Source organism: Rhincodon typus, chromosome 12 (genome assembly GCF_021869965.1).
Source record: "Rhincodon typus isolate 14 chromosome 12, sRhiTyp1.1, whole genome shotgun sequence".
NCBI lineage: Eukaryota > Metazoa > Chordata > Chondrichthyes > Orectolobiformes > Rhincodontidae > Rhincodon > Rhincodon typus.
In genome coordinates this window covers 46,307,121-46,323,675 of record NC_063343.1, presented here as the reverse complement: position 1 = coordinate 46,323,675, position 16,555 = coordinate 46,307,121, and the positions used below count along the sequence as shown (strand labels likewise).

General features: G+C 39.6%; 1 protein-coding gene across 1 annotated transcript in view; it reads right to left on the bottom strand.

Annotated features, from left to right (window-relative positions):
- Positions 1 to 16,555, bottom strand: part of LOC109927336 (follistatin-related protein 5-like) — a 499,489-nt gene that overhangs the window by 300,224 nt on the left and 182,710 nt on the right. The window contains exon 3 of the mRNA XM_048603747.1: positions 15,413 to 15,661. Coding sequence (XP_048459704.1) covers positions 15,413 to 15,661 — 249 coding nt within the window. The remainder of the gene's footprint in view (positions 1 to 15,412; positions 15,662 to 16,555) is intronic.

Below are 16,555 nucleotides of genomic sequence, written 5' to 3'. Positions count from 1 at the left end.
ACAGTTACCATTCGAAGGCAATCTCTCAATTCCAAGTTTCACTACTTGAGTTTAAATTCTTGAGTAATTTGAACTCATGTCATGGGGCTCTACTCTGAGCCTCTGGATTATAGTCCGGTGTTGTTCCCATTACACCATATTCTCCCTAGGAGGAAACAGCACAGTGGCGTCAGGTTGTCAAGGCGGTAGTGGAGGGAGACAGTGCTGGTTACAAGGTACCCCCTCAGTTGACCATACAGGGAGACATTTTCCTATGTGCTCTTGACTGAGCTGTAGGGCCTGCAAAGAGACTTCCAAAAAGAAGCCATTTCAGTTATGTCACATGCTACAACTAGACCTACAGCCCATCTAAGATAACAAGTTGTAGAGCTGGATGAACACAGCAGGCCAAGCAGCATCAGAGGAGCAGAAAGGCTGACGCCTCGGGCCTAGACCCTTCAGCCCATCTACACCACTGTTCTGTGACAGTTAATAAGATTACCATTACCCTGAAGTTCATTATTGCAGGATCATTCCAAACTTCCACAAGCACATCTGAAACATTAGCCAAATAGCTGTATAAAAGCATATGGTAGTTGCTACCTGGTTTTCTTGATATGATAATGTAATCTCTTTCCCTAAGAGAAGCAAGGCACTGGAAACAGGGCAGCTGTTGCTGGTTATCAGCACAGATCTAGAGTTTATTTACTATTTCCCCTGTTGCAAATGTCTGTGGCCTGATGCCTGCAAGTGGATGAGTGAGTAATGGCACATATGATGAAGTGCTGCCAAATCTGAGGTACCAAGGCCTGTGTTTTTCTTCTTCAGGTCCATCATTAGCATGGTTGCTAAGCAGCAAAGTTCATTTCACCGTTAAAAGTATTGATAGGAGTACTTCACTGCAGAGATTGCTGACAGTTGAAATAGGGCAGAGCACTTTGAGTAGAAAAAGAAGCAGAATGTCATCAAGAATCTTTAGTTAGCATCGTATTGCTATTTTGCTACGGATGATGAGGTCACAACTTTGACTCAAACTGGAAGGTCAGTGGATTATGCTTTATCTAAATAACCTGGCAAGGTGCTGGCCTGGAACCCTTCCACCAAAATTTGCCCTCTTGCAGGATTAAATTTTAAGAAACCTGGCTCACAACAGTGACCTCAGGTCAGCGCAGTTTAAAGGGCTGAGGGAGGTGGTTACAGCTTTTGGGAGCATAGCAGAGGAGGAGCTAATGACAATTGACAGGAATGCTGATTATAATCAATTGGAGCTGGTTCAACTCAAGCCTTTTTGTTGGAGGCCACTTCTAAGGCTGAACAAGTGAAACTAAGGCAAGGGGTTCTATAATCGCCAAAAGATACAAGGGATCCTATTACTATTCCAAGCAGCTACAAAAGGATGCTTGATAAATGGCCCAGCTTGATTTGAATGAGAATTTGTGGAGTGCAGAAAGTTGATCCAACCATGAAACTGAAGCAAGAAGGCCAATTTTGATCATTCTCTCTCATAGCTTATTGTTCGTGAAGTTGAAGTTAAAATCAAACAAAGGGGCAAACGTATAAAACCAAAATACTGCAGATGCCAGATGTAGTGACTGTAACAAGGTCAGCCAGGTGGACTTCATAGAATATGAGTTCCCTGATTGGGGCTCTTAATCTGGTCCATTCAAGGGGCCCTGGCTGACAGATAAAAGGAGTGTCAAACAACCTGTTCACTGTGACAGCTGGTTTTGAGGGAGCTGGATCAGTGTCACGGACTCTCCATCTGTAAATAAAGAGTTTCTTGGTGATGGGATACTGACTTCTGTGGAGTTATATCACCAGAAATCTGAAACAAACACAGAGAATGCTGGAGAAACTCAGCATATCTGGCAACATCTATGGATAAAAATAGAGTTAACATTTCAAGTCCAGTATAACTCTTTTTCAGATAGGGGCACAAAGTGCTGATGTTCTGCTGGCATTACCCAACACTGAACACTTGAGTGTGAGCAGAATTGTGAACAAGTTTCTGGAATAAAATCGCACGTAGCTGTCAAGAAGAAAATAACTCTATTGCACAATTCTGGATCATATTTAAGTAGCAATGAAATTCAATGAAATGAGTTTGAGAAGGCGGAATTATCATATCTTAAATTTATTTCAACATGAGTTTGAAAAAAAATTAACTGTGTGTGAAAGATGGATCATCTTCAGTCTTACCCCTTTCATGTGCATGGAACTCAACAGTTATTGAAAACCTTATGGCCAATTTTGCTGTACAATATACTGCACTGTGAAATAATACATGAAATTGAAAATAATTTATTAATGATCGTCTGAGCCACTCCATTTCTAATACACTGCTAGTTTACCTTCCTACTTCCATTCAATTTAATTTTGTGGCAGTGGACAGAATTTCTAAGCATGAAATAAGATACAAATAACACTTCCATCCAAGACAAAGTATTTGCAAAAATATGCAATAATACCAGAGATATCTCAACTTCCTCAGAGTCTTTGAAATATAACGCAACTTTCATTCACTGTTTTATTACTTTTTTTTAAAAGAATGCTATATTCTTCATATATTTCACTAATCATTATGTAATATGGTTGGTAAATCTATTTAAAACCACCAACACTAACTTCTTTACATATAGGCAATAATGTTCACTTATTTTGAAGAGGCTCCCTTGCCTTCATCACACTGTTACATAAAGGGGTTAATTAACAGTGTGACGGGGATAAACAGGATAGATAAAAACCACACTCCATTCCACTTTACAAATCTTTAACAGTATTGGCAGAAGTCTGAGAACTGGTTATCTACTATTAGTGTGGCTATTGAAATGACAAGTAGTCTTGCCATAATCAGGGAACTGTACCCTCATATGCCTCCTCCCACCCAAAAATATATTGATATTATCCATTATGAGAATCGCTATGCATTTTGTAGTGAAGGGTCAATTTAATAGTTCATCTGTTAATGATATGATTTCAATCAATGAAAAATCACAGTCAAGTAATAATTTAGCATTATGTAGCCCTGCAGCTTTAAAGAGAATTTTGCAATAGCCATGTAGAAGCTATTTGCTTTTGTGATTGAGATACTGGTGTTTCTCCCATCTTTCTTTCCTTGAAGCATTCAGCACTTCTGTGAAGAAAGCATCTGGAATAATACATTTAAAAAACAACTCTCTTCCTCCTGTGCATCAAAAGTGTGATTAGAAAGTCCTAGGAGATGTCATGTTAATATAATGTCTTTTCACCCCAGAGCTTTAGCTCAAAATTGCACCATACTCTGAAATAAAACAAAATTTCTGCAGCTGAACAAATGCTTTTTTGAATGTGTTTGACAGCTTTCAATCTAGCTCCTGATGAGAACAGTGACAGACCACTTACTGCTCCAAATGATCCTAAATTGGATCTCTTATTCACAAAGACCATTACAGCTTGCATTTATCCCCTATACCTAACTTTACCCTGGAGAGCCAAATATTGATGGTGGCAAGAAAATACTCAACTTGAAAACAAAATATACATTTTGCCGTGTTGTTCACTCCCACTAGTCTCTTTTCCTTTTTAGAATATACAAGTGCCTCCTGTGGTACTTCTCATGGACAACCTTTTAAAAAAGTTTCACTTTGTTAATATTTTCTGTACATCTCCCACACTTACTTCTTTCTGGCTGCTGCATGCTATTTTTCTGTTTATCTATGGCTTGATCTTTCTGCATCTATCATTCATTTCTGTTTTATCATTTCTATTTCTCTCTGACTCTTCACTCTCTTTCTAAATATAACAAAACTACCACTTTTTGATCAATTTTATGACTTCAGTGTAATGTGGTTAAACCTGCTGTGGTTATCATGTGTGATGCTCTAAAGGGAATCTTTTCTTTAATAAGTGTCATCTTAGTTATGTTTTGTTCTGTTTCATTATTGTCCATATCGCTACCAATTGATTTTCTTTTCTCTCGGACATTGTTGTGGGAATGCTCATTTTGATAAGCAAAATATATTGTCACAATCAACATGTCATAAGTATTCATTATTTTATTGATTCACAGGATGTAGGCATCACTGACTAGGCCAGCATTTATTGCCCAGCCCTAATTGCCCAGAGGGCAGTTCAGAGTCAACCGCATTGCTGTGGGCCTCGAGTCACATGTTGACCAAACCAGGTAAGGATGGCAGTTTCCTTCCCTAAAGGAAATTAGTGAACCAGATGGGTTTTTCCACCTACAATTGACAATGGATTCATGGTCATCATGAGACTCTTCATAGATAGTAGGAACTGCAGATGCTGAAGAATCTGAGATAACAAGGTGTAGAGCTGGATGAACACAGCGGGCCAAGCAGCATCAGAGCAGCAGGAAGGCTGATGTTTCGGGCCTAGACCCTTTTCTGAAGAAGGGTCTAGGCCTGAAATGTCAGCTTTCCTGCTCCTCTGATGCTGTTTGGCCTGCTGTGTTCATGAGACTCTTCATTCCAGATTTTTATCGAATTCAAATTCCACCATCTGCCGTGGCAGGATTCAAACCTGGATCCCCAAAACATGACCTGAATCTCTGATTGACAGTCCAGCAATAATACTACTAGTCCATTGCCTCCCTGATTCTCCTGGTTACTACTAGCCTGTAATGCTCAAATTTTATTTTTCATTGTGTTTACACATTTTAGGAAAGTTTTCCAAATGATGACAGTTCCTAATCACAAATTGTCTTTTTTTCTGTTCAGATTCACACAGCCAGTTCAACGCCCTGAATGTAAGATACTCGAGTATGTAATGTGGTGATTTGCTGTCAAGATAAAAGTACTTAACTGGATATTATTACGCTGCAAAACAATTAATGAGGTGAAAGATATCAAAGTTGATTATAAAAGATACAAAGAATGTCCAATAAAAGCCTTGACATTTTGATGGTTTAAATCGGTTTATTCATTTTGTTACAAGGTTGTAACAGAAATCAATCCAATTTGTTCTTGGGTTTATGGGACATGAAGTAAACAATCATGTCAAAATAGTACAAAAGGAAAGGCATTCATTTTTTAACATGTACATTTTCTTATTAACTTTTTTTATAGCTGTCATATTTCATCTCATTTTCAGTCCACTGGATAGATAAATGCCAGCAAAAATAACTTGTATTATATTTTATCCTGAAAATTAGCTAATCCAAAAAATATTCTAAATATTCATTTGAGAAAGGTGATTTCAAAGACTCATACAGCTAACTACTTCATTCATTAGCTTTGGTTCTTTATTAAGTACTTCCACTATCCACGAGGCACAAGTCAGGAACTTGTTGGAACACTCTCCATTTGTCTGGATGAGTGTAGGTTCAACATCACTGAATAAGTCGGACACGGTTCAGGACAAAGTATAATTGGCATCTCAACCACTCCCTCTATCACTGATGGATACTGGCAGCAGTGTGCACCATCTTTAAGATGAACTCAACAAGGTTCTTTCAAACGTATCTTCTAAATCCATGGTCTCAACCAACTATAAGGACAAGGAGTGTAGAGGCATAGGAACACCACAATCTGCAAGTTTCTCTACAAATGACATACACTCCAGGCTTAGAATTATGTCACTATTCCTTCACTGTTATTGGTCAAACTCCTGGAACTCTGCTCCTGGCAGCATTGTTGGTGCACCCACGCAACATTGACTGCAGCAGTTCAAAAAGTTGGTCACCACTGCCTTTCCTAGAGTAACTATGTGTGGTAATAAATGTTGCCTAACCAATAACATCCATATACCTGTGAATTCTTTTTTTAAACACATAATACAGCGCCATGTGATCACAGCTCAACAATAATGTGCCCCAACGATGATTGATTTGGAAAGGAATCCCAGTAGTTTATTCTCAAGATACAAATGAAGATGTTACATTGTTGTGGACCAGACCAAATCCCCTCAAAACATATTAAGAAGATAGCCTAGATCCTAACTTTTACTTATTTTATTTGTAAGTGTAACGTGTTGTATTCCAGATGCAAATTGATTGGTCAAACTACTCGACTTTAAGCAAAACACATTTTAGTTTTACACAATAGTTCAAACACTTGATCCCCTTACTAATTGAGAACCTATCTATCTGTCTTAAATACATATAATGACTTGGCCTCCACGGCCTTTTGAAGCAATGAGTTCCACAGATTAACCACCCGCTGGCTGAAGAAATTTCTCCTCCTCTCGGTTACAAGCTGCAGCTTTGCTACTGATGTTAAGTTCATACATCTGCAGATATGCATCTTTTAAAAATATGAGCTTTGTTCTCAGCTTTTAACATTTGCAGATGATTATGCAGGTAGCTTAGTCAGTCGGTATCATCTCCATCACCCCATGCACGAACATACAGTGCTTGAAACTGTTTAATGATTTGGGGTGGCATGGTGGCACAGTGGTTAGCACTGCTGCCTCACAGCACCAGGGCCCTAGGTTCGATTCCAGCCTTGGGCAACTGTCTGTGTGGAGTTTGCACATTCTCCCCGTGTCTGCGTGGGTTTCCTCCAGGTACTCTGGTTTTCTCCCACAGTCCAAAGATGTGCAGGTCAAAGATGTGTGGATTGGACATACTAAATTGCCCTAGTGTTCAGGGATGTGTAGATTAGGTGGGTTATGCAGGGATGGGTCTGGATGGGATGCTCTGAGGGTCAGTGTGGATTTGTTGGGCTGAAGGGCCTGTTTCCACACTGTAGGGATTCTATGGATATCTCATACAGGTGGCCAAGTAAATGTAGCCACAAGTACTAATGCACAGTCTGCAAGAACGTTCAAAATCTGACACCTCCACAGTGCAAATGACAAAAATAAACATTACAGTTAATATTCACAGGAAATTTCATACATCACAATCTGCCACCCTCCTCCACCCCCCATCATGTGCACACACCTCTTGCCCAGCATTCAAATATCTCTACAAATGGTGGTCATGCCATACTCTAAAGAGAAGTGATTGTTGCTAGCCTGCAACCAAAATCATTCTTACTGTGATCTTAAATGTTACACCAACCGAGTGCCTTTTTCACTGTATTCTCCGTGCAAAGAAAACAGTTTCTGATAATCCACAGCTGTTTTTTAAAGGTCGAAATGGTAACAATCAGACCTCCAAATGTATATGAAGAGAAAGCACTTCAGCTCACCTAGACACATGCAGATAAAGCAGTGAGAGATTTAAAAGGGGCGAACTGACAGGAAAAAATTGGTAATAGCAGGAATTGTCGACACTGTAAGGAGCTATTACGATCTCCAGACATTCACCTCTATTATCAGATCTCTTTACATTCCATCACACATAAAATTTGAGCTGAGTAAATATATTGTCTTTGCAGCCTCCTTCATACTGCTCCGAGAAGTGTTATACCTTTTGTGAATGGTACAGTGGAACAACATGTAGCAGGCCACTAATTCTTGTTGATACCTTTTAGAAGGTATATTGTGCACCTTTGTCAAATCTGTCAAAGCACGTGAAATGGGGCTTTCATTATCTCAATTGAATGACAACTCAAACTACAAACTGTTTCACCTGCCTATTTATACACCCTCCCCAACCACCCCATGAGTGTGGACTGCATTCAAACAACCCGGTGTAATGTTTTAGCTCTTCAATGCAGGTGTAATCAATCGACAAAATACAAATAAGTCAGAACATCTTCATAACATGCAAATTTAATGACTGTACACATTATTTGCACATAAATTTAGTTAATTAATTAAACTCTTCAAGTTTACAATATTGAAGGGATTTACATCTGACACCTTACATTCCACAATTATAAACAAGAAGACACTATACAAGGGAAAATCTGTTCTGTTGATAACAAGTTGATTACTTACCCTGTTAATTTATGGAGTCGACTGAGAATGAGATTACTTAAGAGGCTCCCTTCTTCTTAATCGAGTGACACATTGATGTGAATAGCATCACCTGGAATAATCTGGAAGAACCTGGTGCCATAAAGATTCTGGGCTGTGATACTTTCAAGTCACCAATGACTACTTGTTTCTCATTATTGTGAATGACAAGTCTTCAGCTGTTAATTGGCATAGGTTCCCAACGGTAGAAGTACAGCCTTCTGATAGATTGTCAGTGTGTGGTCAAGGTTGGAGTTCCCTGATTGGTAAAGAATGTCAAGTTGGTATCCATGGACCAGACAGTCTGAGAGACCTTGTTCTTTTAACAACCAATCTAGGTTCTTCTTCATTACAGGAATATGGTAGGCTTCCATAGATAAAGCCATTATTTCCCTGGAAGTTACTTTTTATTTTCCTATACTCAATTGGATATAAAGCCGTTATGATCACAAAAGTATAGCTGATCAGTCTCTGACACATCTGCAGTTAAGAGAAATTCCATAAACTATGGCCTCCACCTATGCATATTACAGGCCAATATCTTATTTAGATCTGAGAACAAGGTAAATACCTTTACAAGAGGAGTTGTCATGTTGTAGAGCTCTTTCTCCTAGTTAATTATTAGGGAAGCTACAATATTAATATTTAAGAGAAGATTAGATGGGTGGGAGAAGGAAGAGATACGTAAGGATAAGCGATTAGGGTATCTTATCATGTGCAGAGTATGGGAAATAATTTTTTTAAAAACCAAACAACTGTGGATGCTGTGGAAATCTGAAACAAAAATTGCTGGAGAAACTCAGCAGGTCTGGCAGCATCTGTGGAGAGAAAGCAGAGTTAATGTTTTGGGTCCAGTGACCCTTCTTCAGAACAGTTGATTAGCTTGAATGGCTGATTCTTATGCTACTTCTTTGATTTCTCTGCAAGGCCAGTGTCGTTGCTTCCTGTTCTGATCAAGGCTGAAGGTGAGGAAATAATGGTTTCCATTAAACCACTTTAAGTAACCACCACTTAAACGTGGAAGCCTGTGTTAAAATCCTCTGCTTTTACTGATGCTAAGTCATATAGATGCTCAATTTACTGAAAAGAAATACAGGTGAAGATCTCAGAAAGCTTTTACCTTTCACAAATAATCCCTTCTGATGGCCAGCTGCAGTATTAGTTGCTTAAAATTAATGGAGATTAAATTTATTAATAGGGAATTAATTAATCAGATCGGACTTTAAAGAAATCACCGTGAACCTGCAACTTTGGTACTGAATATGTTATGTGGCAGAATATGTTAATGATACAACATGCACTTGTCATCAATAAACTGTCTTGTATTTGACACATGAAGCAATATGTCGGTCCAAAGCAACTAGATTACATGCAATTTGTGGGGTCAATTTTCTCAGTGTGATCTAACCTTTGGAGTGTAATTTACATTTCATGGCCAAGGTACATGATGAGCCCTTAAAAGAAATTGTTTCCCTCCCTGTGAGTCACTAATGACTCAATGTTCTGCAGATTTCCAAAAAGCTGTGTGAATATTCTTAATTTAAGCGTAACTTGGTCTTGGAAACAGGGATAATTTCATAATGGTCGAATGCCATTTGTTATGACAACAGGTGGCAGAAAACCACTAACTAATACCTTCGTTCGCTTTATTACAAACAATTTTCCTTCCTTCTCGGAGATACTTTACTCTCAAAATCACCACCTTGTTCCCTCGAGTACAAACATATGATTGTGCCCAACTTTAAATGTTTACTTTAATATTTCAATATTGTATCAACAAATATATATCATATAATAAATGATACATTTGATCGTAATGATATTAAAGGCATTTACAACCGAACAAGAAGAGGCATTTTTGTAATCTCACAATAATGTTTTGAGACAAGTTGGAAGCATGCTTCAGCTCAGATACTCCTTCAACATTTTGTGTGTCCAGCAGGATTGGATGGTTTCATCAAGTTAGCAGGTGCATGAAGTGAGCTGTGACATATTGGGCTGAATTTCGGGGCCTTTCTGGTAGCCCCAGGCCAACTGGCCAGAAAGCTGGTGGCAATGCCACCACAGCCACTTCCAGCAGACCCAATGGGTTTGCATATTAAATGCCTGATATCAAAGTTGCTGTGCTTTTGAAGACTCCAAGGCTTGCTAGATAACCAGAGGGTCAACAGCTCTTTAGTCCCAGCAGTGCAATCTAGAGAGGTAGCCTCTGCTAGTACACATGAAGGCCCACAGCACCAGCAATATCAGAGGCGCTGGAACACACATCAGTGGGGCAGACTCACCAGCCCTGTCAATTAGGCCTCGGTGATAGGACAGCAGGGTATCGGTTTGAAGGGTGCGGGAGTGACTTCAGTGGGGATCAACCATATCAACAGCTGAGTAAACCATGGAGTATTGTGTGCCCATTAAGTCCCTAGCCCTGGATTACCTGGTAACCTGGTGGGGAGAGTGGGTCTGGATTGGATGCTCTTCGGAGGGTTGGTACAGGCTCGGTGGGCCTCTTTCTGCATTGTCAGGATTCTATAATCTATGGAGGTTTAGTGTGCTCTTTTTATTCATTCACAGGATGAGAACATCTCTGGCTCAGCCAGCACTTATTGCACATCCCTATTTGCTCAGAAAACAGTTAAGAGTCGACCACATTACTGTGGGCCTGGAGTCATATATGGGCCAGACCAGGTAAGGATGGCAGTTTCCTTCCCTAAAGGACATGAGTGAAGCAGATGGGTTTTTCTGACGGTCGACAATGGATTCATGGTCATCATTAGACTCTTAATTTCACAGTTTTGTTGAATTCCAACTCCACCATCTACCTTGGCGGGATTCAAAACTAGGTTAAAAACCAAAAGAACTGAAGATGCTGTAAATCAGGGACAAAAACAGACATTGCTGGAAAAGCTCAGCAGGTCTGGCAGCACCTGTGAAGAGAAAATCAGAGTTAACATTTTGGCACCGGACTCAAACGTTAACTCTGTTTTCTCCTTCACAGATGCTGCCAGACCTGCTGAGCTTTTCCAGCAACTTCTGTTTTTATTCAAAACTAGGTTCCCAGAACATTAGCTGGATCTCTGGATTAACAGTCCATTGATAATACTATTAGGCCTTGATTTTTCTGACACTGCAGGGGTCACTGCTGAGCACAGACCTTGGAGGTGTGCGCAAGAGAAAAATTAAGGGCGGATATTGATCTCAAGGATTTATTGAACAGATTTGATAGAATGTTTGTTCTGAGAATGTTACATTAGACACTTTTCAACTCTCTCTGATCCATAAGAAATCAAATGGATGTTTGTTACCTTTTTTTTAATTTGGCATGCACAAAAACTAAAATGCCTACAGAGCTACTAAGATAAGTTTCTTGTTTAATTTAGTGTCTTATAAAATATGTACGTGATATGAAGGCGATAGTTGACTTACATAAGCACAATATTACAACGTATGTCACTTTGGTCTCTTCGGAGGAAAAGGAAAACTAATAACAAATAGAACTCCAAAGTCAGTTCCTATTTTGAAGTTTGGACATCTGGTCAATAGCCTGTTACAGGTTTATGCAGAAGTCTGTGTCTTGTGTATGGATGTGTTAACTTAATTGAGATTGTGTGGTAAATTTCCCATCGATTAATGTTTGTGGCATAGAACCATGACAAATACTAGGAGATGAATTTGTTTTACCAGAAATTGACTAAGTTTAAATTTTGGGGAATTTCATGGAGGGTTTCTCTTCACCAGGTCTAGCCAGTTTAATCATGCTACCTTCCCAAACTCGCCTCATTGGCTATGCCTCATGCCCCATGGCCCTCTGTTCGTCATTTTCTCTCACCTGTTACATGTGGAAGCACTGGTCACTGCCAGGACTTCTGGGATTCCTAGTGGCAGAGCCATCCCAAAAGACTAACTATGTACCTGGTTAAGCACGGGCAATCTGTAGCTGTTCTTCACAGTGCCTGTCAATTGTCCCACATTCTGCTCTGCCTGGAGGTCCTAGTGGATGGGGTCATGTAGAGCCCTGTCCACTGAGCATACCCAGAGATGTTGGTGACTTGTGTCTAAGATGGATGGCTGGAGAAGCAAGGGGCGAGCTCAAGTTACCAGGTTACTGCTCTGACTTTCCTGTTTGGAATTGTCATTTAGCTTCTATCCAGTGGATGAGAAAATGTATGAAGCAAGATGATGCAATAAGAAAAATGTTATTTCATGCTAATGTATGCAGATAGGCCTCTCACCGCTCGCTAATGAGAATTTTGGCTTCCCATTCAACACTTGGTAGGAAATTGGGAATTTCCATTCTTGAACTCAAGAAGCCCCTCTCTGGCCATTTGATGTGATTCTGTCAACTTTCTCAGGATTCCCAGCATCATTCAGGGACTGTGAAGATTCCACCATAGACGATCAGCAACTGTCGCTGAGCTTCTATGCAGCACATTAGTACCATAGACAAATCTATGACTTACCTATTTGCTTAGCCTTGAATGGTCTCCCTGGCAACATTATGAGATCAAGCCAGTTTGCTCACAATCTTCATGTGATAAGAAATTCTGAGGCAAGCATCTGACTTAATAGGCATGCCACAACTAAGTCTATTTCTACCTCAGGATATCACTCAATTTAACCTCTGTTTAGCTCTTCTGCTTTGAAGCCCTAATCCAGGCTTTCACCAACTCTAGATATTACTATTCCAGCTTCTCACATTTTACCATTTGCAAACTTGAAGTCATCCAAAGTAAAAACATCCTTAATTCAAAGCAAATCTCATATGCCATAAGTCTTTTGTTCGCTGTCCTACATTAGAGCAGTGATGTCAAAAAAAAGTTTTGATTTAAAAATTCCCATCCTTGTTTTCACATCTCTCCATAGTTTTGACACTTCCTTGTAATGACTTTCCACTCCACATCCTTCCAAGATTTCCATGCTGCTCTAATTCCAATTCTTATTCACTTCCTGTTAAAACTGTTCTACCATTGATGGTTGCAACATGCCATACCTAAGCCACAAGCTTGAGAATTCTTACCCAACACTCTCCGCTTCTTTGCCTTTCATTCTTCCTTTAGGGCACTTCTTCTTTATTCATTCACAGGATGTGGGCATCACTGCTAGACCAGCACTTATTGCCCATCCCTAATTGCCCAGAGGGCAGTTAAGAGTCAAAATTGCTGTGGGTCTGGAATCAGATGATAGACAAATGAGGTAAGGATGGCAGTTTCCCTCCCTAAAGGACACTTGAAGAGATGGATTGTTCGAACAATCGATAATGGATTCATGGTCATCAATAAACTCTTAATTCCAGACTTTTGTTGAATTCAAATTCCAACATCTGTGGCAGGATTCGAACCTGGGTCACCAGAACAGTACCTGCATCTCTGGATTAACAGTCCAGTGACAGTACAACTAGACCACCACCTCCCCAAATTTACTCATTTGAAAAGACTTTTGGTCATCTGACCTAACATCTCTTTAAGTGACCAGGTGCCATTCTTTTCTGTACTGCTTCTGTGAAGTGTCAAATTGTTGTTGGGAATCAAACATGGGTTTATTCTGGTCTTACTTTTTGTTTTCTATTTATATTGTGGGATGTGGGCGTTGCTGGCTGGCCAGCATTTCTTGCTCATCCCTTGTTGCCCTTGAGAAGGTGGTGGTAAGCTGCCTTCTTGAACTAAATGCTATATGAGCCAACATTAAACATGGAACAAGTTCAAGCACAACATTTTGTGGGTCATATACATTGTAAATTATAGTTTGGGGTTGCCTTAACCAGATTTTTTTAAACATATAATTACTCTCTTTGTATTTTTTATACTTCTAGGTGCAGCATGTAGGGTACACGATGTTGAGTATGGAGTGCACTGCTACTGATTAAGAAGATTGCGCCGGAGTGCCACACAAGGGAATCCTTTTTACAACCAAGACTTACTACAACTCATACATTCTGGCATCTGCCAGACAGCGCTGCTCCATTACTTGCACACAAATTCTGCTTCCTGCTTCAATGTGTTTTACCAGCATCACTTGGAAAGCCACAAACTTTTGTTACCAGTGCAGATTTTGTGCAGACAAGAGAGCGGATTAAATGTTCAATAGCACTGAATCTTTGATTCATGCCTACAGCTGCTAAGGTTTCAAACCAGTTGCATCAATATTTTCAATATATTGACAGCCTTAGAAAAGCTTACAACAACTTTTGCCACCATTTGCATCCATTTAGCTTTAAGCAGCACATGCTTTTAATGGCCTCTTCCTTCACTGATGAATTCTCTATAGTATCAGTCAAGTATTTTATATGAAAAAGCCATTATGCTTAATCTTGGAAAATTCCTGGGATTTGGTTTTGGAGAGAAGGTTGTTCCTGTTACTTTAGCATCAAAACTGAAAAAAAAACTGCCATGCCTGCAATAGTATCTACGATTCAATGTGATAACAGCAGTGCAAAGTAAAATTAATAGTTAACTGCATTAACTGGACATGGTGAAATCTTCCAAATTGCATTGCACAACTGCCGATAATGTATTCAAGCAAAGATAAATAGGAAGGATGTTGTACCATGGTCAACATTGGAATTATCCATCTCCTGGACCCAACATCATGAGGCACTCACAACAGTGCCTTTCAATTGGTTGAGATAAGGAAGTCAACAGCATGCTCAATGGGAGTAAGATATGCCACCTGTTGTCACTTCCGCTGATTAAATTGCTGCGCATTTACAGCGATTTCTGTCCTGTTTCATACATCCAACATATTTGATGTGCTTTCCACTAAGCTTGGACTGCTTGACAGAGATGACTGACTTCATCTGAAAAAGACTCAGATTTACATATTTTTGGTACAGTACTGTTTAACTGTTGTTTCCACTTCCATTTAACCTGTTACTGTCCTTTTCTGGTCCTTTACAGCTTTCAAATATTGCTGGGCGCGAGATTAAAATGATATTAATGCATTTCCAGCAGGTGCCGCATTTTACCTTTTGTTAAATTTGATCTGCCTTACATTCTGAAAATAAACCCTTAGTGAATTGAGTACAGCCCCTTCACATGTTTTAAGGCATGGACACATTGTGAAAGTTTATGCTTCCCTGAGCAATAAAAGCTCTGTTCAAAAAGATTTCAGAATAATCTAATCTCAGTTCCTGATCGGGACAGGTTTGTGGAACAAAATTTTCAAGTGAGAAAAGCAAAATTGACCAGCACATTATGGTCAGCAATGTCAAGAAGATATCATCATATTTTATCAAGATAAAATAAATGATTCTGATTTTGTCACCGATGTTGTGTTCTACTTTATAAAAAACATGATGAACTTTTATAATATCAACCGGTGTTGTTATAAATTCATGATGGTTATCTACTTCAAGCATTGCTTTCATTTCTGGAAAGCCCTTGGCATAGCTACTGAATGTTGTTTCATAATAAGCAAAGCAATTGTACAATTTGAGAAAATATCACTGCACAAATTCCACTGGACTACTTGGCTTTAGGAGTTTTTAATCAGGCTCCCAGGGCAGATTACATCTGTTTTTCACAGTAAAAAAAAAGGAAACATTGAAAAGTGATGATCTACCATTCAACTTCATGCTTGTTACTACACTGTGACTTACCTTGGAAGAAACACTCTTTGTTGTCTACAATGTGGATTCTCTTCCTCTGTTGGCAGGCAGTACGATGCAGTTCGCAGTGATTCTCATAAAACTTCCCATCAGAGCCACAAACCGGTACATAATTGGGCTTGCATTGATGTATGCACACACACTCTGGCAGCTCAGTCTCTTTACTTACGATACACTGTTGCCCACGGCCACAATAGTTCTTTTCACAAGCTCCATAAAGACCATCATGGCCATAGTACACTATAGAAAGAAAAGAAATTATAAAGTTAAGTCTCCATGTGGAAAGCATCAAAAACTCTCACAGAACTGCAAAGTGGCCAGTGTTTGATAGAGACTGTACTTTTCATTGCAAAGTATATTTATACATGTAACTTTGTCCGCTGAAAGATGCTGGGCTTTTATCATGAAGAATGAAACTTCTACAGATTTAAAATTCTTTTCTGGATTAAACATTTCTAGTGCACATTAGGTATTACTGTTAACTATGGTTCAATGAGAGCAATCTTGCCTGAATCAGAAGTTTGTGTGTTCAGGCCCCACCCTAGACTCTTGAGACACAATCCAGACTTTCACCTGAATGCGATACTTGCCTCTGGCTCCAGTCCTAAGTCAAAGACAAATTCTGCCCTCTCAGTTGGTTTAAAAGGTACTGCTGCACTACTTTGAGAGTTCTCCCCACGTTCTGACTAATACCTAACCCTCAAAAACAGATTATCTGGTCATTGTCTTATTCTTTAAAAGAACTGATCATTGACTTCAGGAAGAAAGGAAGAGGACACACCCCTATCTTTTTCAATCAAGCTGAGGAGGAGCGGGTCGAAAACATCAAGTTCCTAGGAGTGATTATAACTGACAACCTGTCCTGGACCTCCCACATAGATGTGGCAGTCAAGAAGGCACAACAATGCCTCTTTTTCCTTAGGCAGCTTAGGAAATTTGGCATGCCCATAAGGACACTCACCAACCTTTATAGATGCACATAGAAAGCATTTTATCAGGTGCATAACAGTCTGGTACACAACTGCTCTGCCCAGAACTGTAAGAAACTACAGAAAGTTGTGTGCACAGCCCAGACCATCATGGGGGCCAGGCTCCCATCCATGGACTCCATTTACATTTCTCATTGCTGTGGAA